The sequence below is a fragment of the Phyllobates terribilis genome, unplaced genomic scaffold (assembly GCF_046119375.1).
Source record: "Phyllobates terribilis strain yellow unplaced genomic scaffold, ASM4611937v1 Scaffold_9__5_contigs__length_417890890, whole genome shotgun sequence".
Lineage (NCBI taxonomy): Eukaryota > Metazoa > Chordata > Amphibia > Anura > Dendrobatidae > Phyllobates > Phyllobates terribilis.
In genome coordinates this window covers 370604455-370628953 of record NW_027362769.1, presented here as the reverse complement: position 1 = coordinate 370628953, position 24499 = coordinate 370604455, and the positions used below count along the sequence as shown (strand labels likewise).

Below are 24499 nucleotides of genomic sequence, written 5' to 3'. Positions count from 1 at the left end.
TAGCTGCATACCATGCGTCTGTAGAGTCTCTGCTCTTTCTCATACTTACACAGCACAGCACTTAAGCGTGCTCCTAGGTGAAGGATACAGGGTAGGGATCAGTCTCCTTCTCCCTCTGGCAGAGTATATTCCCCTTTTTACTTCTCTTGCAGTAGGTATGTTCTCAGCTGTACACTATGTGTCTGTAGAGCCTCTGCGCTTTCTCGGACTTGCACGGGACAGCATTTAAGCATTTCTATTCATGGACTGAGCAATCTACGTCTGTCATCAGTGTGTAAGAAAGCAGATCACAGAAAAACCCGGAGGTCTAACGTGGCGCAGGCTTTATGATTGCATCCAAGTGCTCTGTGGATCAGAGGTCCCAGGAGGGGGGATAAATGGATGAATGCTACAACCCGACATGACATTTTAGCAATTAGGAGGAAGTTCTATAATGAGGAGGGGGAGCAAAACAAAAAAACAACAAAAACATTGAAGACTTCCCAGAAGATTACACAGTAGCGAGAACGAAGCAGGAAACAATTGGCTTCTCCAGAATCCCATTTTTGCTTGTAGGACCCTCCCAAGAGATCAGCCGATTGGCAGGATTAGTCCTACCGGCACGTGATGACCACTGCGCCCTCTAGTGGCAATTTCAGGTTGTTCTTTTTCTCGGTTATTCCTCATGGAAATGCATGAATAAATTAACAACTGGGCATTACCATTCTCCAGTTCAACAAGACATTTCTTAAATCGCCATCCCTCAGTGAACAGTACTTAGGAACACAACCCAAGGGAAATAACATTTCCAGGAGGCACAGCAGAGGAAGAGCACAATGTAGAGTTGTAGGGAAAAAAAAATGTTGCAGAATAGTTTTTTTTCCCCATGAATAATACAAGTAGTTCACAGAACCGTAATGTCGGAGGCTTCTTAATAAGCAATGTCTTGACACAAACCCCGGCCCCTCTATCTAAATGCTAGAACACAACCACCGCAGGAATTAAACAAGGCATTCGTTTTATTCGCAAGAAGCGACTGCAATTTCACAATGGAATGATAACAAAAAACACACAAGAAAAAAAAAAAATTATATAAAACAATACTTAATAAAGTAAGTGTACCCCCAAATGACCGGGGGGCAAATAAGTGGCCTTTACGGGCTTAAAATCCAGACGCCAGTGTCCATAATGGGCGACTGTCACCCACATTCTCCGGGATCAGGGAATGGTATTGAAGCTTTGTGAAGTCGACTTTTTTTTTTTTTTTTACAGCTAAAAAACAAGGGAGCGTTTACTTAACCCCTGAGCTACCAGAGGGATTTATAAGAACCCTTTAAACAAAGGGATTAAATTGGCGTAAACAGGGGAGGCACTGAAGTCTCGCAGAGAGAAAGTGCTAAAATCTTTTCATTAAAAAAAAAAATAATATATATATATGAACAGAAATATATACGGGATGAGTGGAGGAGCAAAGATTCACATCTGTAGCAGGTGAGTTAAGACTATTGATGCAAGATTTGGGTTTGGGGGGGGGGGGGGTAAAAGGTGGTGGTGCGGTTCTGTCACAGTTTCACAGTTCCTGGGGGGAGGCTGTCGTTGCAGAGTCGGTAATACCGGAGGTCATTCACCAAGCGATGAACACTCTGAGTAAACGAAGGCAGGTCCTAGAAGGAGAGAGAAGACAGTGGGGGGTTTATTTCTTGGGGTCATCAGTGTTCAGGCCACTGGTCTGAACAGTCAATCATCAGGAGCGCACGCCTCCCCCGGCAAGCAGGAAGCTGAGAGGCAGGGGAGCGCCGCGCTCCTGAAGAACAAAGATCATCACTTTTAAGAATCAATGATTTTGTTTTTGTTTTTTTTCCATTCTGTAGACATAATCTGTAGCCCTCACCCTTTCCATCTTAAAATTACGGGCAAGGACGTTCTTCTGACCGCTATCAAGGCCCTGGCAGCCGGCGAGGAATTCGGGTAAGAAGGCAGAGAAGAAAGTGCTGAAGTCCACAGATGCCATGTTGTAGACAGCGATGCCTATTTCCTCCTGAAGAAGATCATGGGACTTGTGGATAAGAACCTGAAGTAAAACACTGACAAACTGCGGCAGCATCATGGCCCGGAACAGTTTCTGGAAGAGACGTAGAAAAGAAAAGTGATGAGAGGCGGGTGGAGAGGTGAGGAGAACAGGCTGGTGTTCGAGGCACCGATGTAGGTTCCAATTTTTCAGGTAAACCGCAATCACTTGAAACCTGCAGCCAAAAACCGGGCCAAGTGTGCTTTACTGAGGCCCCCAACGCGGCCTGAAAAATTTTACACATCGCAACAAGGGATGAGGAAAGATTCTAAACTTGCTCAAAACGGTTTCTTTTTACAAGTAGTTTCTTCCCTCCCAGAAAAAAAACTGAAAACTTAAAAATATCCTAGTGACATATCATCAGTTTTAATCAGTATTAATCAGTGCGCTGTCCCCCCCCACATGGCTTCTCATCCTTTGCTTTAGTGAAGGGGGCGCTCTCCTCAGACTAAAGACGGAGTCAAAAAACTTTTTATTAAGACGCTCTTCAGTGCTGAAGGACAACAGCTACCGGTTGATCTCTTCTCCTTAGTTTTAGTGATCAGTGGGATCTCAAAACATAATCCCGCCCCACATCAAAACTTCTGACAAGTGGCTCTTCTACATTTAAGACCACCATACACATTGTCGTCCACCAGTCATCTTGGCCACCTTTCCCATACAAAGGCTGAGCGCTCCTGTGTGCTCTATGAGAAAGCTGTCGACTGTCGGCCAGCGGTTTAAGTCTGGGAGAACAAAATGATTGGTAGACTTAAATCGGACATGCATGATCGTCATCTCACCCGACGATCGTCATCTCACCCGACAATCGTCATCTCACCCGACAATCGTCATCTCACCCGACAATCGTCATCTCACCCGACAATCGTCATCTCACCCGACAATCGTCATCTCACCCGACAATCGTCATCTCACCCGACAATCGTCATCTCACCCGACAATCGTCATCTCACCCGACAATCGTCATCTCACCCGACAATCGTCATCTCACAGTCTTCTGAACCAGTCAAAAAAGGTGGGTTCAGCCAACAATAGTCTAATGTGTAGGGAGGAATTTACACTCCGACTGAAACCTTGAGTATCCCAGACTTAAACGTTGCGTCTCACCTTATGGTACAACTTGTGTTTGCTGTTCAGGGTCTCCAGATAGCCAAGGTTTTGCTTGAAAAGATGAATATCTGGCTGCAGAAATGACTGACCAAATGCCTGCAGGAAACATAGGAGAAGATGAAGGACTTGATTCTCAGTCACAGATTTGACAAAGAACTTTTTTTTTTGCTGGTTCTTGGAGGTTACATTATAATCCTTCTATGATGTGCATTAACCCCTTCCCGCTGCAGCAAATTTTCATTTTTGCACTTTGTTTCCCTCCCCTCTTTCCAGGAACCATAACTGTTATATTTTTCCGTCGACATAGCAGTACCACAATCCGTTTTAGGGACAAGTTGTAGTTTTTTTATGACACCGTTCGTATCACCTTAGAATTTTTTTTTCAGTACATTACAAGTGAAATTTAAAAAAAAAAAAAACATGCAATTCCGACTTTTTTTTTGTGCTTTTGTTTTCCTACAGCATTCATTAACAACAATACCAAACTTTTTTTTTTTATTATTATTATCCTCATAAAATTGGTTTGTGCTGCCAATTTCCAAGACCCATAACTTTATTTTTCCGTCCCCGGAGCTGGGGGCGAGGGTTCACTTTTTGCAGATCGAGCTGTAGTTATATTTGTATTGTTCTGGTGGAAATTTGAATTTTTATATTTTTTTTTTAGACCATAGGATCATTTGATTTGCTTTTTCTATATACTGCAATCCTTCATTGGAACGCCGCCATCACTTCGTGGGCGAAGGGTGCCAGGACAGACACACCACTTAAAATGCAGCTGTCGCATATTGAAAGCAGCATTTTAAGGGGTAAAACAGCAGCGATCGGAGCTAGCCTCTGGTTGCTGCTGTTGGGTGGTGTGGAAGATCAGCTCCTGATATACCAGTACTCAAACTATGACGTAATAGTATGCCGTCTAGAGGAAAGGAATTTAAAGGGGTGTTCTGGTGACTTCTTGGGAAGGACAAGATAGAATTGGTTTAGTTGAGCACTGACCTGCATGACACCGACGAACTGAGCCTGGTTCTCCATGGGTTCGTCGCCCCCTTCTCGGTGCACGCTGGCTAAAACAGAGGCTCGGTAGAAATACCTCCAGTTGTGATGCAGCAGCTGGAAGAGCAGCTCGAACAGCTCGGCTTTCACATCGGGGGACGGACGCTGCATAGGCAGAAAGTTAGTAAATGGAAAGAAACAAGAATTGAAGAAGAGCAAAACTTCTCAACAATGAGCACTTCTCACCTCTGCGATGATGGGGTAGAGCTGCTCCATGCACAGGGACAGGATACTCGGCAGGAAAGGCTTGAAGGCTGGACCAGGCTCCTGGACAACAACCTGCAGGATCTTCAGAAACTTCTCCACCACGTGGCAGCCGGCGCTGCCCTCCTGCAGGATGCTTTCTGCCAGCTGCTCCCTGTGGGCACGGCGTGACATAATAAGCACCCGATCACCATGGGATAAATAATAATGGGTGTAGGGCTGGGTGTAGTTACCTGGTAAACATGTTGAGGAAGGTCTGTATAATCTGCTCGGTAAAGGGCACCCCCATTTGTACCCGGAGTCCTTGGAATAAGGCCAAGAAAAAGCTGAGCATCTCCTCGGTCACATCTAAGCAAGAAGAAAAAAAAAAAAAATCAGATGTGCACAAAAAGAACAAATGTGTAAAGCGACAAGTCCCGGAGTAGCCCACCAGCCCAGAAAAAAAAAGCAGAATATCCCTTTATGTACGGAGCGCACATCCTTCTCCCAACGAGACCTGTTCTAATTTCACAACATGGCACTTACTTATCGTACATGACACGGCCGCTAGAACCAAGGGCACAGCGCGATCGCGACTGAGGTGTTACTTTTGTAAAAGGATTTTCTACATTAAATCACTCCCCTGATAATATCGCCTATTGCTTGTATTTACCAGGTCTATTCATAGACATTAGTGTTGATCTACTAAGGGGCTAAAAGGGTGTACAGATCATTAAAAAATAGATACCGTATTTTTCGGACTATAAGACGCACTTTTTTCCTCCAAAATTTTGGAGGAAAGTGGGGGGTGCGTCTTATAGTCCGAATACTATCTCCCTGTATATACTGTGGCTCTGCGTGGTAGGAGGTCTGGGGGAGCAGCAGCAGGGGATCAGCGGGGCACAGGAGGCAGCAGCTGACTGCTGCAGCCTGCGCTGTGCCCGCTACTAAAGAGATTTAATATTCCCTGATCCCCACGCCCCCCACAGCGTCAGTGCCCTTGTGCTCCCCGAAACACACAGTTCAGACCAGTGGTGCAACCATAACGCTAGCACGAACTGTCGATCTTCAGGAGGGCACTGCCCACCGGCAAGGAGACAGAGGAGTGGTGTGCTCCTGAAGAAAGGAAAGGATATAACACCTTTAAGTGAATCTCATAACCCTTCACTGGATCTTAAAAGGGGCCGACCGACGCTGCTCCGAGTCCTGTTTCCTCAGCCAGCCTAATAGCATAACCAATGTCATGTGACCACTGCAGCCAATCAGCAGCCACCGATTGGCTGCAGCCTTCAAAAATCCATCACAGTGGACTTGAATATCAGCTCCTAAAAAACACAAAACAACATCAACCACAGGATCTACATACCTGACTGGTGAATGTATGCTGGGAAAAGAGCGAGGGAGAGCTGAGCCGACTCCTGCATAGACTGGTAGCAGATCTGCCGAGATTTGGTGCCCTCTCCGGAGATGTTCTCCACGATGTCCTTCAACACACCCAGGGTCTGACAAATGACACGCTTGGCTACGGAAGAGTAGAATAAAGAAATGTAGGTGAGCAAAATATGGAACCATTAAAAAAACAGGTGCTGTAGTGCAAGATCACAGAGGAATGCAAGGATTCGGTGGAGTTCGGATACTCACTGGCTTCGAGCTGCCCCTTCCTCTGAGGAGGCGCCGTACCCTTCAGATGGCGGTAGTCTCTGGTCAAGCTGTTCAGGAGGTTGGCATGATGACTAGAGCGCTCTGCCCACTGCTGCTCGCCCTCCGGGACATTTGGCCATGGGAGAAGGAGGACGTTCGACAGAGCGCGACACAGCAGCACCTGAGCCTGCAGGAGGCGGAGAAGGAATCATTTACAATGGAGGATCGGGCATCGTTATAGAATTATCAGACGTTGGATGTAGATATTCCAAGAGCGCACAAATCACTTGCTAGATCTCGAGTGTGACAGGATCATTATAAGACAGGTTGATGGAGGCTTGGTAAACAGACCGAAGTCAATGTGGATGCGGCTGGTGTTTATCATCTCCCCAATCCCTAAATTACAGAAAGTCACCTATCACAGGTCTCTACTCTGCACCCCCTTCATCCAGGTACACAGGCTCTGGTCTGGTATGCACAGACTACCAAAGTGACTGCTGAACCCGAGTTCTCTGAATCTTTTTGCTGGACTCTGCTGCAATCTTACAAGATTGATGCAGCCAGTGCGGACAGGGCTCGTAGGCTGCTCAGATTAATGGAAGACTACATGCAAAACTGATTATGTCTAGTGCATGACATAGGGACGCAAAACACACCATGGAGACAACAGGTATCTGGGACCACCAGCTCAGGGATGATCGTAGTACCCGTACATCAGAACTACTTCCCTAGGGGCACCAAGCCCAGCTGCTGCCAGTCTAACATGTATGCATGAAGATATAACTGGACACTATGGCCGCTGCATCACTAGAGTACAAAAGTCCTGATGTGAACCGGTGCAGCGAGCACGAATGAGAAAGCACCGGGTGCAGCGAGCACGAATGAGAAAGCACCGGGTGCAGCGAGCACGAATGAGAAAGCACCGGGTGCAGCGAGCACGAATGAGAAAGCACCGGGTGCAGCGAGCACGAATGAGAAAGCACCGGGTGCAGCGAGCACGAATGAGAAAGCACCGGGTGCAGCGAGCACGAATGAGAAAGCTCACCTCCTCTGGAAGTCTCTGCGCAGAGCTGTCTGTCACGCGGCTGAAAACCTTCTGGACGGCAGGAATGTTGATGAGGAATACGGGCCGCACCGTTGTGGCCACAGAGACCAGCAGATGGCAAGCAGAGAGCAGCAGCTTTTCTTGTACCTAGAAAGACTCAAAAGTTAGCGAGGGTGGAGGGGTGGGTCTTCAGGATCACCCCCAGAAGACATGTTTAAAAAAGGGTACACTCTGCTGCCCCCATTCACTGCACTGGAAATGTGAAGGGATCGCAGCACTTAGATCGGCACTGCAGGATTTTGTGGGAACGCCACTTTAATCCCAACCACTGCCACCATGGCTCACCTTTGTGCTGATGAGTGGGGGTAGCGCCTCCATCGCTGAGGATATGATAGACACAAACTGCTGAGGGTTCTGGTGCTGCACCTCGCTGTAGAATCGGGCGAGCCAGTGTGAATAGGCCTGTAATGCTGCCAGGGACTGGGCATGGCTGCCAAAGGAAAACACCACAGATATTATGTACAAACCTATCGGCGGATCTGTAATTTATACTCATCAATAATACATCAGCATGCCAGGCCGCCAGCCATCTGCCAAGAATACAGAAAAGCCCTCATCTGTGGTGAAGGAATGGTACAGGGATGAAATACTCACACATCCACCAGGTCCGGCTTCAGCACTGACGGCACCGCAGTCTCCATATTGTACGGTTTGATCTCGGAGCCGTATAACGTGACTTTGACCAATCTGGTGGAGAAGAGAGAGGAAGAGGATGAAGGAAAACGTCAATGTAATCTGCAGTACATGCATTGCTTTTTTCTTTAAAGGGGTTGTCCACTATTTTGATATGATCATCGAGCTATGTCATCAATATCAGATGACGGAGGCGTCCGGATGTGATCAGTTGAGGAACAGCAGAGCTTGGACTACTATATAGTGGCCACAGCGGGGTACAGCAGAACCACTCCCATTCATTCAAGCAAGGTCAGATGTAGTACTGGTCGCAGTCTCCATACAGTTGGGGCTGTGCAGCTCATTACATCCAACCACTAATTAATAGGGGTTCCTGGTGTCACCCTCTCAATATAAAAGTAGTGGACATCCCCTTTAAGCCAGTGTCATATCAGCAATTACCTTTCCACAACTGTAAGGGCATCATTGAAGCGTGCTTCGAACACATCCCCGATGAAGTACTCGGCGAGACGGCCGACAGCCTGAAGGAGGGAGCTGAGGTCACGCAAGGAGCAGTGCAGCCTGCGACAGTCGTTCTCCGCAGTCACATTGAGACGCTGTTCTGTAAGAGCAGAAATAACAGTTATCCGCTGCAACCCGTGGAACGCTACAGTGTCCTAAAAGTGTAGTGTCCTGACCCCCACTTCTTAAGCCTTCGCTGCCTTTAAGATTGTGGCGGTCGTGAAACTGCTTCCTAATTATTTATCCTTCTCAATGGCAGCGAAATCGCTCGGCGCCTGGGCAGGGGAGCGCTTTTAACCCCTCCGGCGCCTGGGCAGGGGAGCGGTTTTAACGCCTTCGGCACCTGTGCAGAAAAGGGGGCAGAGCTGAGGAAGCAGTAGAGTAAATCACATGACAGGTGCCACTTTGGCCACAGAAGAGCCACCCTATACCCCTGAACAGTGGGCAGTAGGAGGCCTTAAAATGCAGTGAAGGGGTAAAAAAAAAACAAAAAAAAACTACAAGGCGTTTGTGACTGCAGCACAACCGCACTGTAAACATTTGGCTGGAAAGTGGCCAACCCCTTTAAAATTATTACATCCCTTTAACCAGCATTAAAGCTCATCTTATACCGGGAGTCTTACCAGTTGGCGGCGATACATACCTGCCCCTGTGTTCACTATACACCGCTGCAGCCCCAGATAGACGTCCAAATTCTCCTGCAGAGCAGCGAACTGCAAAGAAGCAAAAAAAAAGAAAAACTTGACAACTGTCATAACTCCACTACACCTGATTTATGGGTGAGAGGAGGGACACCTTTCAGGACCTGAATTAGTCAGCACGCACCTTGTTCTGGAGGACTTTGTGAAATACTTAATTTTTCCTGCAGAGTCACTGCAGGGTAACTGGACACTTGTCCCTTGTCTCCCTGCAGACTACAGCTTATTGCTGGGGATCTCAGCAGTAGGACACCATGTTGTCAGCTTAGTAGGAAATCCATAGAATAAAAGGGGACTGCCGGGCACTAACAGCTCGTCCACCTCTGATAAATATTCATGTCCTACTACAATCCCAACCACTGAAATCACCGGCCGGAATAAAGACGTTTCCCAAATGGAGTATTAAAAAAGCAAATTAAAGGAAATTCAGAAAAGGTCAATTAGAAAAAAATTGTCCAATTTACAAAAATGGTCATGCTGGAAAATGGATTGAAAATGCAAAGTGTCCGAGACGAGATAATGGAAGAGCTGAAACCCCGCAGAACGGAAAATGAATAAAATGGAAAGAGTCAGTGCACTCCGGCTCCAGACGTCCTCTCGCCGGCTCCATTATGGCACAGAAGAGTTTTTTGCTGTTTTTTTTTGCAACAGTCTACAAGAATGGAAATCTCAATGTCTGTAAATGATCGGAGAGGCATGCACTATACAGTGATGGGCGACAGGACTGTAAACATAAGCTGCACAGCGCCGGAGTATAATACAGGATAGGTAATGTATGGATGCAGAATAGTGAGTGCAGCTCTGGAGTGTAATACAGGAGGTAACTCTGGATCAGTAATGTAATATATGTACACAGTGACTGCACCAGCAGAATAGTGAGTGCAGCTCTGGAGTATAATACAGGATGTAACTCAGGATCAGTAATGTAATGTATGTACACAGTGACTGCACCAGCAGAATAGTGAGTGCAGCTCTGGGGAATAATACAGGATGTAACTCAGGATCAGTAATGTAATGTATGTACACAGTGACTGCACCAGCAGAATAGTGAGTGCAGCTCTGGAGTATAATACAGGATGTAACTCAGGATCAGTAATGTAATGTATGTACACAGTGACTGCACCAGCAGAATAGTGAGTGCAGCTCTGGAGTATAATACAGGATACAACTCAAGCAAGACAATCAGTAAAAGATGATATGTATAAAGTGTCTCAACCAGGTATTTACCAAAGTGCTGAAGGCATGCGTTGGGAGCAATTCCATGATTTTGGCTACCACTTCTAAGCTGTGACGTAGATATCGTTGCCACTCCGTCTGCTGCTGTAAAGCAAGATGTAACATACTGGTCAGCAGAAAAAAAATTACAAAAAAAAATTGAGAACTTTCACGTTAGGTACTGCAGGAGAGTATATCTGGCATCTGTGGTAAGTTACTTTCAGCACCAAATGTGCAAAAGCAGCAGCGGCAGTGAATGTACCGCCATACGTACGTCGTCATCTAGCGTCTCGTCATCCAACTCCTCCAACTGCGTCTGGTTGTAGCGGAACTGGATCCGGTTCAGCACCTCGGTGAGCAGCAGCACCAGGGCGTCTTCGTACCTACGAGGGACGAAATATTAGACCGCCAGTAGTGACCCCCCCCCCCCCTCATATGTCCACTGGTAAGCCCCCAACCTTACAGCCACATGATCATGAAACCCCCTTACCTGCCCATAACAGTCTCTCTGTCTTCTAGCCGGTTTCTTATCTTGTTTGTTAGATAGTCTAAGAAGAGCGCCCAGATGTCAAGACACGAGAGGTAACCTTCATGTGTCGGCTGCAGAGACAAATACGTTATCACCATAAGAAATCTATTGTGGTCGCCAGCCCATTTGTTTCTCTTTCACCAATCTAAACAGAGCTATACTCCCCCTCCCCAGGTCCAGCGCAGAGTCTGAACCAAGGCTGGTCTCTAGATCTAATACTGGGCCAATGGAGGCAATATGTCGGCATCCGAAGTTCAGTGCAGTCACAATGCTGCGCTCCCACTCGAGACCACCGCGTTACCTGGTGAAAGGTGTATTTGAAGAGTAGTGCCAGGAACTCAACCACAGGGAACTGGGCGTTGGACTCTATCCTCCTTAAGTGGACGCTGACGAAGAGTCGAAGGAAGTCTGTAAACTTTTCCACATAACTGTAAAGACGGAAAGAAGAGGTTAACATGGGATGTAAGAGTGAAACGCTCTGCGGCTTATAAGAGTCGGCAAGGAGGGACGTTGCTGCATGTCTGTAGGCTGCAGAAGAGCGGTGCGACCCATACCCGGTCCGTGACCCGTCTCCTGCCCAATTCCCTCTTACTCCATCTTTGAATGATGCTTTTCCTAACTACGGAGCCTTGTTCTGTACAGCAGGGGCTTCTGCAGCCCCCTATGGTTTTGTTACAGCCAGCCAATCGGTGTTCACATACGGCCATCACTTCTCCAGGTAACATGATGGAATAGGAAATGTGAATTCATCAGACTGGACGCCTCCTTCCATTGCTCCACGGTCCAGGTCTGATGCTTCTCTGCAGGATCCGACACTTTCTCAGCAGTTTGGGACACGGTCAATCTTCTGTGTGGCTGGATCAGATGGGCGCCAAATATTGAGGAGCCCCGGACACCCATCACCCCGTCACAGTATCAGCAGTTGCCTTTCCTTGGACTAAGTTCGGCCAGGCCCCAGCGGCAGACACCCCAAAACGCCAGGCCCCGGCGGCAGACCCCCCTCCTACCCCCCAATTCCAGCCCCAGTGCCAGACACCCCGCCCCAACGCCAGGCCCCGGGCGCAGAAACCCCCCCCCCCCCCCCGACGCCATGCCCAAGGCGCAGACACCCCCCCCCCCCGCCATTCCCCGGCGGCAGACAACCCACCCCGCCCCGACGCCATTCCCCGGCGGCAGACAACCCACCCCGCCCCGACGCCATTCCCCGGCGGCAGACAACCCACCCCCACAACGCCAGGCTCCGGCGGCAGACCCCCGCCCCGACGCCATTCCCCGGCGGCAGACAACCCACCCCCACAAAGCCAGGCCCCGATGGCAGACATTCCCCCCCACAGCAGCACACGACACCTCCTACCAGATAGCAGCAGACACGCCCCACTAGACCTGCCATTTTGGAGACACTCTTAAACAGTCATTTAGACATAGGTCATTTGTCAGCCACTCGGATCCTTCCGCTTGCCCATTTTTCCTGCTTGCAATGCGTGACAAGCACTGACTGATCACTTGCTGCCTATTAGCATCCAACCTGACAGTCGCCATTATCACCAGATAATATTGTCCACCATGACAGTCAGCAGTTTGCATGCTGGGCCTGATCCGTGTATGCAGCTCTTCTGCAGACCTGTGTGTCTCCATGGGGACAGGGTCCTGGCCTTACCTCTCGTCCAGCTCCTCCAGCCGGCTGCGCACGCTGTGGGCGTTGGTCTCCCGTGTGATCCTCTGCAGGAGGTAGAAGGTCTGCTGGCACACGCGTAACAGGTATTCCTGGAACTCCAGGGGAACACAGTTCTTACACATCAGTTCGTTAATACAGGACATCGCTAAGACCCCCAGTCTGTTACAGTCTTGCTGAGAGGTTGGCAATGTCAATGGTAACGGGGGGCTATTGCTGCCGCCCCCGTTTAGGGTGACAGCATTGGTGCTGTTGACAGTGTGAGTCCTTCGTGACCGGGCGTCACATCCCAGGCGGGCAAAGTGAAAGATTGTGGTGAGCAGCGAGGGGGTGATGCTGGCGGAGAGGGGGATCCAACTGAAGAGATGCGAGAGGCACTCGAGGGCCAGGGCACAGATTCGCTCGCTCTCGGCCTCCAGGCTCGGAGGTGGTTGGCTCAGCTGCTTGGACAAGGCTGGTGTGCGGACAAGGTTACTGAGGAGGTCGTCTAAGGAGGAAGAAAAACATTTGAATTAATATATATTATATATTAAGAACCAACAAGAAAGCCTCAGTCTTTAAAAACGGTCTTGATTTTATTTTTACCGTTTTGCGTTCATAGCTCCAATGCAGAGCAGGAGCAGTAGGCACAAAACAAAGACATTAATAAAGACCTACTGCAAGGATGATTCAATTTTCATATTCGATCACAAAGAAAATAGTAGTGAATAGAGTAAATCAAAAAGATTTGCAAGACCCGGGTCCAGTGGCCACACTGGTAGCCCACATTCGCCAAGAACCATCTCCTACCTGCTCAGATATCCGGCGAATGACGGTGACGTGGTGCAGCGCCTGGAGATCCTGGCAGCTAGGAGGAGGCTGGCCAGGCTCTGGGACTACTGACATGGCCAGTGGATGATGGGAGACAGAGACAGAACAGAGGACGAATTGGTCGCTTAAGTAACATCAAAAGCCTCTTTAAAAAAAAATAAAGGAAAAAGGAAGATGTGCAAGAAGCTTCAATTGCCATGTTTCCCTAAGCACATAGCTCGGAGAGACGGCGGACTGCGGCTGCAACAGGCAGTAACGCTCATGGCGGGAAATAAGGAGATGACTGTACAGGAACCCATCATCCGAGCAACATGAAATCCCAACAGGTTCGGGTATTACAGACAGACGGTGTTACCTTGCAACGCTCCTTTATTCCAAAGAAAACATGATTGGAAAAATGAGCTATGGAAAAGGTGAAGGGTGAAAGCGGGGAGAAGAGAAAGAGACCGGTCAGCGGGCAGGGAACAGAAGAGAAAGAGACCGATCAGCAGGCAGGGAAGAGAAGAGAAAGAGACCGGTCAGCGGGCAGGGAAGAGAAGAGAAAGAGACCGGTCAGCGGGCAGGGAAGAGAAGAGAAAGAGACCGGTCAGCGGGCAGGGAACAGAAGAGAAAGAGACCGGTCAGCGGGCAGGGAAGAGAAGAGAAAGAGACCGATCAGCAGGCAGGGAAGAGAAGAGAAAGAGACCGATCAGCAGGCAGGGAAGAGAAGAGAAAGAGACCGGTCAGCGGGCAGGGAAGAGAAGAGAAAGAGACCGGTCAGCGGGCAGGGAAGAGAAGAGAAAGAGACCGGTTAGCGGGCAGGGAAGAGAAGAGAAAGAGACCGGTCAGCGGGCAGGGAAGAGAAGAGAAAGAGACCGGTCAGCGGGCAGGGAAGAGAAGAGAAAGACCGGTCAGCGAAGAGGAGACTGATCACCGCGGAGAAGGGAAAAAGCTATGGACAAGGGTCAAAGCAGTGAGAAGATAGAGAATAAGAGAAAAGAAAGACCATGCAGTGGGGAGAAGAGTCGGCTCGGCGGCGTCTTTTGACTTATTGATTGACAAGTCCCTCCAATGACGCAGCCTCAGAGCAAAGCACAGCTCTCCAGACACATTCCCCTTCAACAATCAGGCGGCCCAAGGAGCTTTCAATTGTTGCCTACCTGTATTTTGGGAATTGAAAATTATATACTTATGTGTTTTTAATGGCCATTCCCATCTCACCAAGTGACCTGACTGAAATAGCCCAGACGCCGGGAGCCCACCGATACAGAGATACATGGCTGTGGCCCACTGACCCTTTCCCCTGCATGGCGACACACTCAGACATCTGGCTGTGCAGGGAATTGCAGCCCCGGTCACTTGTGTAGAGCCGTGCTGCAGTTTTCTGCACCGGCGTGCGGCTGGGCTCCACCGTGCAGTGCAAGAAACTGAAGGGGCTGCATCAACGCTAGGACCCCTTCATTCTGAGGATCAGGGGGCATTTGCCTTCGCTTTATGATGACAGGTCAGGAATGTGCTGGGTTAACAATCAGATCCATCACGGTAGCCTCAGCTAAAGAAAGCATCGCTCCGTGATCCAGCCAGCTGCTGCACAACTACAACTCCCAGCATGGCCTGACATGTAGTGATATGGGATAGATACCAAATAGAGGACAGAAAACAACTCATAGTGGAAACTTATATAATACAGATGAGCTTTAAGCTAATCCCATATGTATACCGACCCCCCACCCTCCAGAAGGGTATACTCCCGTGGTTTCAAGGTCGCCCGCTGAAGTATTCCAGGCTTTCTTAGTGTAAACCCTTGACGTCCCCTCACCCCATGGAGCGGCGGGTCTGTATCATTACACCACACATCTCTGGGACGCTTCCAGCAAGGCGAGAGTCATTAGCACACAGCAGACGTTGCCCGCAGCCGGCGCTGACCCATCCAACCAAGCCCGAGACCATTTGTAGAAAATATTACAATATTTTTTGTATAAATTGAAATATAAAAGCTGCATATTTCTGCTGGGAAATTAGCTGGACCTGATGTAAAGCATATGGAAATGTGGACCCCGGGGCGGCTAGTAAATGCATGCGGGCCAGCAACCCTATATTTATAGTGGAGGGGGCTTTGTGCCCTTTATTAACACCGTGGACTAAATGTATGTATTAGAGAATATATAGAAAGCCATCGCTTTAGCATTTCTCTGCCCCCGTACTTGCTGCAAGTCGCCCCCGATATTGTATTCAGGACGGCACAAAACCAGCTGAGCGCCCAGCCGAGGATACGTTGTCATGTAAGGCCTAATGCACACTGCAAATTAACCTTCCATATGCCTATATTACATCTCTGCGTGCTTCCAAAAGCTGCACTATTACATGGATCAGCGATACGGTGAAGTGCAAAGTGTGAACAGACCCTTAAAAATGGAGGAAGAGGGGGTTGCTCCTAAATACATTTATCACCTATCCGCACACGATTACTGTATGATCGCTCGGCTGGCGACCCCCCACAGATACCAATGACCCCCTTGTGGTGCATCTGGCTCCATTCATTTAGATATTACGATGCGGCAGATTTAAAGGGCTCGTCCAGGAAATAAGAATGCAACTCTCCGCACCCCGTCATTAGACAAGTACACACGGTGCTCAGCCGCATTACACAAGGGAACCACAAATGCTTTTGTGAACAGGAAGGAAATAAGCAACAAGCAGACACCATTGATCTCGGGAGAAAATGTCATACATGCCGGAAGACGATGCGTGACGAAGACAGGGCTGTGCTGATGACATGATTATTACGGAGACGCTGTGCAGAAACTGCAATGTCCTCATTCATCGAGGATGTGAAATAGTAGAGCGATTCCAGTCCTCTGCAAGAGACAGTCACTGACTGACCTTAAAGGGGTTGTCTAAGAGTGCTGACCCTGGCGATCCGACCCCTGGCAAAAAGCGGATTTTGCCAGGAGGGAAGAGTCATCCGGCTATAGCAGAGTCAAAGATCTCTGCCCCGGCTCATTAATGAGACTGCCGAGTGCAGGACCCCCGTCTACAAAGTCTATATACTCTAACAAGGCATGACGAAGGGGTCTGGAGGCCATCGATTCTTGAAACAAATGGGCAGAGGAGCTCAGCTGATGGCTAAGTCCCTTTGGGTCTTCTCCAAGATATGAGCAGAGCAGTCAGTACTATCCTTGAACCCATATACCTACACAAAAATGCCTCTTATCCAGGGGCGGTGTGCGGCATTCACCCAAATGATGGCAGAGCAGCAAAACCAGACGCAGCCTATGCACAAGGGAGGGAAGCAGCCATGTTTTTCTAACAGACTACCAGTATCTGAGCGGGAATCTATGTGCCACGTTCTAACCCCTTAGGTTACGTGCACACAGCGTCTTTTTTCATAGGAACATAGTGTGCAGCAATGTAAAAACAACACTGCTCTGCACAAGTTCAGTCTTTCGATACTTCGGGTTTGGAAACCATCAAGTGGTTAAAAAGAAGCAGCACACTCATTTTTTGGCCATTCTTGCTAGTTATCAAAACTTATAGAAAAAGATGCCAATGTCAGAGCAGATGCAAAAATGACAGCAAACCAGTTTCAGAAAAGAGATGCAATTTCGTCTTGCAAACTTCAGCAGGACTGCTTGCATCTTAAAAGACTCTTTGTAGACAGTTTTCCTTTGTCGAGAAGCGATGCGAGCATTGGAACAACGAACACCACACGTCAAGTATGGGCAGGTCTCGTGCATGGCTGTACCAGGCACTGTACCCATCCATAGTGCACAGGACCCGTCAGTGGCCATCAGAGCGACGTCTGCAGAGCCCCTTTAAGTGCTTCAGTTTCCAGCGAATGCTCGTCAAGTGCAAGGACCATATACTTCACAGTATCAATATCAATGAAAAATCACTGAAAACTTAAGACGACATATATAGGATTACCGTATAAGAAGCTGGAGCACTTACCGGCATCTGAAGCAGTTGGCGACGGTGGAGGAGTGGCTGCAGTTACGCTGTGCTTATCCCATATACTTTCAAGAACTCCTAGATTTCAACAAAAAGGAAAACCTTAGCACAAAATAGTTATATAAAAAAAAAAAAAAAAAAAAAAAAAAAAAAAAAAAAGGCCCCAGTTGCTTAGAACTATATTTTGGAATTTAGTAAAAAAAAAAAATCTATGCAACCGGAAGAGCAATGAAAAAATAAAAATAATTAACACCCCCTTCTCAACAGGAATGAATATGAAAGTATAAAAGGTTCCTGTTTCTATACAAATAATGGATTATCGCCCGAGACAAGAGGAGTCTTTACTCCGACCATGAAGTCTGAAACCTGCCATTGGCTCCAAGGAAGGAAAGAGACCAGATCCTCCAGTGTGTAAATAATCAACCGCCCCATAATATATAATAATAATTTTTATTTTTATAGCGCCAACATATTCCGCAGCACTTTACAATATTAGGGGGGACTTATACAAACAATACAGAATAAGCATTTCTCAAATCAAAAGGAGTGAGAGCCCTGCTCGCAAGCTTACAGTCTATGAGTAGGGCCGACCTACGAATTACTTATAGGGCCGATCTTTGAAGGGGATTTCACATTTAGCCCGTTCACCAAAAAGATTTGCCAAGACGAGAAGTGATGACGTCCCCTACATTCAGTCACACGACCGAACGTCTTTTCTCCCTTTTCGGATGACGACCTGTTTATCAATCAGTGGCCCCAGAAATCAAGTGACTAATGGCCCGAGTCAGCAATTTTTTTTCATTTATTTTTTTTTGTGCCAAATGCCTCAAAAACATCACACATGGTTCATAAACTTTGCAAAGTTGCATGTTCCACTAAAATGTGATATTTTATTTTGCCAGTCCTGGACACCCCCTTTAAGTTCTGGTCCCATTATTTTGTGATGAGGTTTGGCAGATACAGAGCAGACACCAGACATATCCATAGGGCCGGATATACGTGGCTCTTGGCATATACTTGGTCAATACGTCACCATCGGCCAGAATGAAAAATCCTTTCCCAATTCTAGCGCCCCCTATAGTGCAACTTGTTTTCCAGCGATGGTCCTACCTGTCAGCAGACCTAGCACGGTTGGCACTTGCTCCAGCAGCAGTTTGCGAAGTTCCTCCTTCCTGGCCACGCTCAGGTCCTCTCGGGGACATGCCAGCTCCTCAGATGCCGTCTTCAGCATGATCAGTCCCAGAGGAGTTGTGCTGGGGGTCTGGATAAGCTACATGAGAGGTTAAAGAGGCCTACAGTAAATGTGTGCTGCAAGACTGGCTCTTAAAAGAAGTTGTGCAGAATTAGAAAAACCATGGCCAAAACCAGCGCCACACCTGTCCACAGGTCAAATGTGGTATTACAGCTCGGCTAGATGGAGCCAAGCTGCAATGACAATGGGCAGTCGTGGCGTGGTTTCTTGGGAAAAAAAAAAAAGCAGCTTTTCTTTTCTATTCAATCCCTAATTAAAGCTCGCCCTCACCTGTAGGATGTTGGTGAAGAAGTCATGATAGAACATGGGCCAGTCCTGTCGGCCCATGTCCACGATCACCTTACACAGCTTGTTACAGATGAAGCCGGGCAGAGCTTTGTGCTGGCTCAGAAGAAGCTTGGGCAACGAGCCACGGATCTCCATCTTCTCCTCTGATGGGACGCCCAGCCACATCTTATTGATTAGGTTCTGTATGATTAAAACAATGGGGGAAGATTTATTATTAGACAATCAAAACTTGACCAGGCAGGGAGAAGAAGATATGCCAAGTCTGGCAAAACCTCACTAGATGTCAAACACCTAGCTCTTCCTTAAATCACCTCCGAAGCCCAACTCAGCCCCCAAGTCATCCTGGCTTTAAGCTTACCATCAAAGTACATACAGAAAAGTGGACAATTCCTTTAAAGGGGTTGTCCAGGACTGTGATGGCCTATACTTAGGATGGGTGATTAATATGGCTGACACCTGGAGCCCCCCCAATCAGCTGTTTGGAGCTCATATGCAAATAGTGGATGAAGCCTCAACATTACAGCTCCATGTACTGGTTATTGCCAGGTTCTGTAGCTATGCTCCTACTAAAGTTACTAGTAGCTAAGCTATAGTACCCAGGAGCGGATGAAGAGGTGGTGTCCCGCTATGTACACTACTTACACGTGACCGCCGCCAAGTGGAGGGGGTGCTGGACCTCTGCTCATCTGACATCCAGAGCTCCCCAATCAGCTGTTTGGAGCTCATATGTAAATAGTGGATGAAGCCTCAACACCACAGCATGTACGGGCCATTGCCAGGTTCTGTAGCTATGCTCCTACTAAAGTGACTAGTAGCTAAGCTGCAGTAACCAGGAGAGTATGAAGCTGTGATGTCCCGCTACATACACTACTTACACATGGCCGCCGCCAAGCAGAGGGGGTGCTGGACCTCTGCGGTTCTGATATCGATCTTCTAGTCCGAGGATAAGCCATCAATATCAGAGTCCTGGAAAACCCCTTTAAGAGCAATGTTAGATGTAGGCAGTGTGACAATAAGTGAGGAGCTCTCACCTCAAACACGCTGAGACTGTACATCAGGACGTAGTCATTGTGCGAGCTGGACAGGAAGTAGAAGCAGAACCTCCAGGCCCCGAGCTGCTGAGCAAAGTTATTCAGCAGCGCCTCTGTGCAGAAGAGCAAAGCAGAGCGTGACCAGGGAGGAAAAGGCACACCGGGATATGGTATATAGCAGGTACAGGATAAACACATGCTGGGAGTTGTAGTTTCAGCAAACAGTATTCTGGACTTTCATATAAATGGGGCGAAAATAATAGAATTCATGAATCACTAACACCGACCCGATACCCAGCACGCAAGGGGTCGTTTTAGAAAAACATGGCTGCCGTCTTCTAGAAACGGCTCTGCACCGATCCATGGGGTGCAGACAACCTGTGGACAGGAGCTATGCTGGATCTTGAGGAAAATCAGTCATGTCTTTCTATTCCTAAACAACTGATGTAAAGTGTTCAGCACAAAATGACTGTCCAAACCAAGCACAGGCGCTCGGTGCACCCTTGCTGTGCCCAAACATTTTGGCGCAGCTTCCTTCCTACTTCCCATCTATCTCCATCCTCCTGTAAAGCTGGAGCTGTCAATCAGCACGGGTGCACAGAACCCCTGTGCTTGGTTTGGACAGTCATTTTGTGCTGAGAGTAATGTAAAGTGACAAAACCAGATGGTACTCGCCTTCCCCAGGTCCAGCGCCAGCTCTCATCCGCTGCTCCTGTCACGTCAAGTTCACAGCTCATATGACAGCTGCAGCAAATCACTGAGCAGTTCTGCTGATGTATACGGCACAAACCCGCAAGCTCAGTGATTGGCTGCAGTGGTGATATGAGCAGCTGACGTGATGTCACCGCCAGAGACAGGAGCAGCAGCGGAGAGCCGGCATTCAGTGCAGGTTACACCCTTCGGATGTGAAGTACATGGGCCGCTCTGTGTAGGAACAATAACGCTCCCAATCACTGCCCCTAAAACAGAGATCTAGTGTATTAACCCCCCCAAAAAAAATGTATGGAAAACCCTGTGAATGGTGCATGGACCCCGGGTGTCATTTATTAACTCTTTACTGCAATTCTGGTTAATAAACTGAATTGGAGATAAATGAAAATGAAGATTTTTTTTTTTAGTTGTTTTTTGAAGCACAAGAGGAAGTTACACAGCAACGAACACACGTAATCGTGTCTGGTCTGAAACGCGTTAGTGCAGCCAGAACAGGATCCTTCTCTGAGGGCTGCACATATAGACATGTTGGTTTCCCTCCTCTTTTTACAATAGATCGTCTTTACTTTTTTTGGCCGGTGGCTCTCCAACCGGTGAGAAACTCATCCGATAGATACAAGAAAGCTCCCCAAGATTTTAGTTTTGTGACGGCCAGAGACCCCCAAGAATTGCTCGTCACAAAAGTGCAGTCCAAAAGGGGACCGGACCAAATCTCCTTGCTCTTTTCTATAAGTCCGTGATCCCTTTAAATTTATGAGGTCACAGTAAAAGGCGACTGTATAATACATGGTCATGCGAAATCTTTAGACAGCAGTTCTTTATTCATTACCAAGCCCCCTATTATCAGCTCCATTTATCCCAAGGGGCACAAGACCAACCCCTTTAAGAGCAGGGAAGGGCCCGGCTGCAGCAGTCTACACCCCCTTTGGTTATCCAATAGCAGCAGCATTAACCAAGGTCACCTAAAAATACAACACCCCCCCACCCCCAGTGCTAAATGTCATTACTGGTGGTCTCACCGATCTCTCTTTTTCGATCATTTGATGTGCTGGTGTGAAAGAACTCGCTCATAAGACTCTCCAAGGCCCGGAGCGAGGCCTCCTCGGATGCCTGGGAATAGAAAGAGATTATACAGTCAGATGGTGGGAGTAGTAGTCATATAATTGTCATATAATTATAATTGCGGTATGTACTAACAGCAGCAGCCAGAGCTGAACTCAGATTGCTGCTGTTAACCATTTAGATATTGCTGTCAATCTCCAATAGTGGCATTTAAATGGAATGGCTACCAATGCCAATTACTCTCCCCGCAATACAATCAAGGGGTACCAATAGGGTAGCTTGGCACCAGAAGCCTACTATAGGCTTCCTTATTGCTGCCATCGCGGTCCTCTTGTGAAGTCCAGCCACAGGCGGAGCTTTATAAAGGGACCTCCATTTTCATTATATACTGCAACATTGATGTATTGCGGAATATAGCATAAGCAATCGAAAGATCGCAGAGTAAAGTATACTAAGTGGATAAAAAATAAAAGTTAGGGTTTTTTTTTTTACTACACAATTTCTATTTTTTATTTTTCCCCTATCAAAAAATTAAAGAGACAAACATATCTGGTTTCATTGCATACATAAAAGTCCGGTCTACAAAAATACAAAATTAATTAACCCGGTACAGTAAATGGCGTAACAAGAAAAAAAAAAACTTGCCAGAACTGGGGTTTTTTTCAGATGCCGCAAAAAAAATGCAATAAGAAGGGATCAAAATGTAGTAGCTAAAACAAAATGGTAACAATACAAAGGTCAGTTCGCCATGCAAAGAGCTAGGGCCTCACACAGCTCCTTCGGTGGAGAAATCTAAAAATTCTGGGTCTTGGAAAAAGGAGACAAAAAACAAAAATCGCTTCAAAAATTTTCACCACTTTAAAAAAAAAAAAATTGCAAACGTAAAAAGATTTAAAAAAAAAAAAAAAAAAATGCAACAGATCATTGTATTAAAGGGGTTGTTACCCTTCATGAGCAAAACTTTTGCCCAAAATGATGAGTAAAAAAACAAAAACTGAGCTTTACTCACCCTCCCCGGGTCTCCGTCGCTGCCCTGTTCTCTGTTATTCGGCCGCAGCGGTGATGTAATTTTGACAGTGCTGCAGCCAATCAGTTTGCGCTGTCTATATCAGCCGAGCCTCTGAGCTCAGTTACTGGCTGCAGAGCTGTTGACGTGCCGTCACCACTGCAGCCAATCCCAAACGAGACCGGGACAGAGGCGCAGGCTGGACACAGGGAGATGAGTAAAGCTCAATTTGTTTTGTTTTTTTGCATATAGAGAGAAGTTTTTTGATAAGGGACAACCCCTTTAAATAAAAAAATTAACCATTTCATCTCCCCCATTGTGCTAACTACAGGCTTCAGCTATAATGCGCCCACTTAAGATGTGACCGCTGCAGTCAGTCATTGGCTGCAGCTATCACATGTCACTGTGTGGAGATGTCATCGCTGCAGCAGTGTTTCCTCTTTAAGCGTCCTCAGGACCTGATCTTAGAGGGCAAATCAATTTTACAAAAGTTCCTTGCCCCAAAATGGCCCTAATAGGCGCCGACAATGAATATTGGGGAAGGGGCAGAGGTGCAAAGTAGATGTCCAGAGCTGCAAATGCAAAAAAAATGTAGCAGGGTCCTGTCAGCGTCCCCATAGCAATGCCCCCTGAGGCCGGGTGGTCTATCTCCCATGCCAAGACACTCACCATCCTGTGATTGGTTCTCACGCTCTTCTCTTTGGTTCTCCGCCTTTTTCCGGGCACATGTCACCCCGCTGACTAGATGTGACCCAGATCTCCCCCACACTGGGTATAAAATGGCACTGTATGAGCTGGCAGCGCTGCGCCCTCCACCAGCCTAATACATCATTACAGCATACACAATAAAATCTAAAAACACAAAAACAACCCCACAGGGTGAGCCCTTGGTTTACCCCTAAGGGGGCAACAAGTTATAAGGAGCAGTCCATTCTGGCAGCTCTGGGGGGGGCACACAGCTCCAGCTCGGTAATTACAGGGACAGAGATGAATGGTGGAGACATAAAATTACTGCTAATAACCAATATGGTTACTGGGAGCCAGATATAGAGCACATGTGGCCCCTGTCAGTGTTGGGGGCCACACCCAGTTAGCAATGCCTATACGGGGGGTCAGAGGTCAGTCTTCACCACTCCCAAGGGGGTTTCTATCGAGCTTGTGTTACGCTTCCTGTCCTGGGGTTGGGGGGAGTGTCGCCTCAGCCGTTTCTCTTCTGTCGTCTCCCCGTTTAATTGACAGAGCCTTACACTCCTTCCGCTTGGCCGGAAGTCATCCTGGCCGGCCCGGGACCGGAGCCAATCAGATAACGTTAAGACGAAAGAGCGGCCAATCAGCGTAAGGGAAGAGACCTGCGGCCATATTGGTAGGGGAATGTCTCGTCTTAGCTGCTGGAGCCGACCAATGACAGCAGAGCCTGAGAAAGTTCGGAACTGAAATGCCCCTGTCACGTGATCTGTAGTTGTGCGCTTTTAGCCGCCATGTTGGTTGAGGAACAGATGCAATTGCAGACTGGAATGACAGCTTTTCACAGACAGTTATGTTAGCAAAGAGATGTCTTAACAGAAGGGAGCAAATGTAAGATGTGGTTTCTGCCTTAAATATCCCTGGTGCACTAGGGCAACAAAGGTGTTAATACATACAGTATGTCCCTGGAAGGGGCCATGTATTAGGAGGAGGACGGGTCCGGGTCCTGATCTCTGTGTATTAGGAGGAGGACGGGGCCGGGTCCTGATCCCTGTGTATTAGGAGGAGGACGGGGCTGTGTCCCGATCCCTGTGTATTAGGAGGAGGACGGGGCCGTGTCCTGATGGCTGTGTATTAGGAGGACGGGGCCGTGTCCTGATGGCTGTGTATTAGGAGGAGGACGGGGCCGTGTCCTGATCCCTGTGTATTAGGAGGAGGACGGGGCCGGGTCCCGATCCCTGTGTATTAGGAGGAGGACTGGGCTGTGTCCCGATCCCTGTGTATTAGGAGGAGGACGGGGCCGTGTCCTGATCCCTGTGTATTAGGAGGAGGACGGGGCCG

General features: G+C 47.9%; 1 protein-coding gene across 2 annotated transcripts; it reads right to left on the bottom strand.

Annotated features, from left to right (window-relative positions):
* Positions 1–980: 980 nt before the first annotated feature.
* XPO6 (exportin 6) lies at positions 981–23796 on the bottom strand. 2 transcript variants are annotated; one of them, XM_073648276.1, is made up of 24 exons: positions 23144–23796; positions 21426–21516; positions 19696–19808; positions 18647–18844; positions 18235–18394; positions 17125–17202; positions 12370–12871; positions 11014–11140; positions 10674–10783; positions 10458–10566; positions 10196–10288; positions 8914–8983; positions 8211–8370; positions 7731–7823; positions 7422–7566; positions 7077–7223; positions 6032–6218; positions 5757–5912; positions 4645–4759; positions 4394–4565; positions 4151–4312; positions 3155–3253; positions 1871–2101; positions 981–1643 (listed from the first exon to the last, which is right to left on the bottom strand). In XM_073648276.1, exons 1-24 carry the CDS (start codon positions 23144–23146, stop codon positions 1542–1544), a joined length of 3423 nt encoding a protein of 1140 aa, XP_073504377.1. In that variant the 5' UTR covers positions 23147–23796; the 3' UTR covers positions 981–1541. The 2 variants fall into 2 exon arrangements, with proteins under 2 accessions (XP_073504377.1, XP_073504378.1); XM_073648277.1 differs by having other exon boundaries at positions 10196–10285.
* Between the last annotated feature and the right edge of the window lie 703 nt (positions 23797–24499).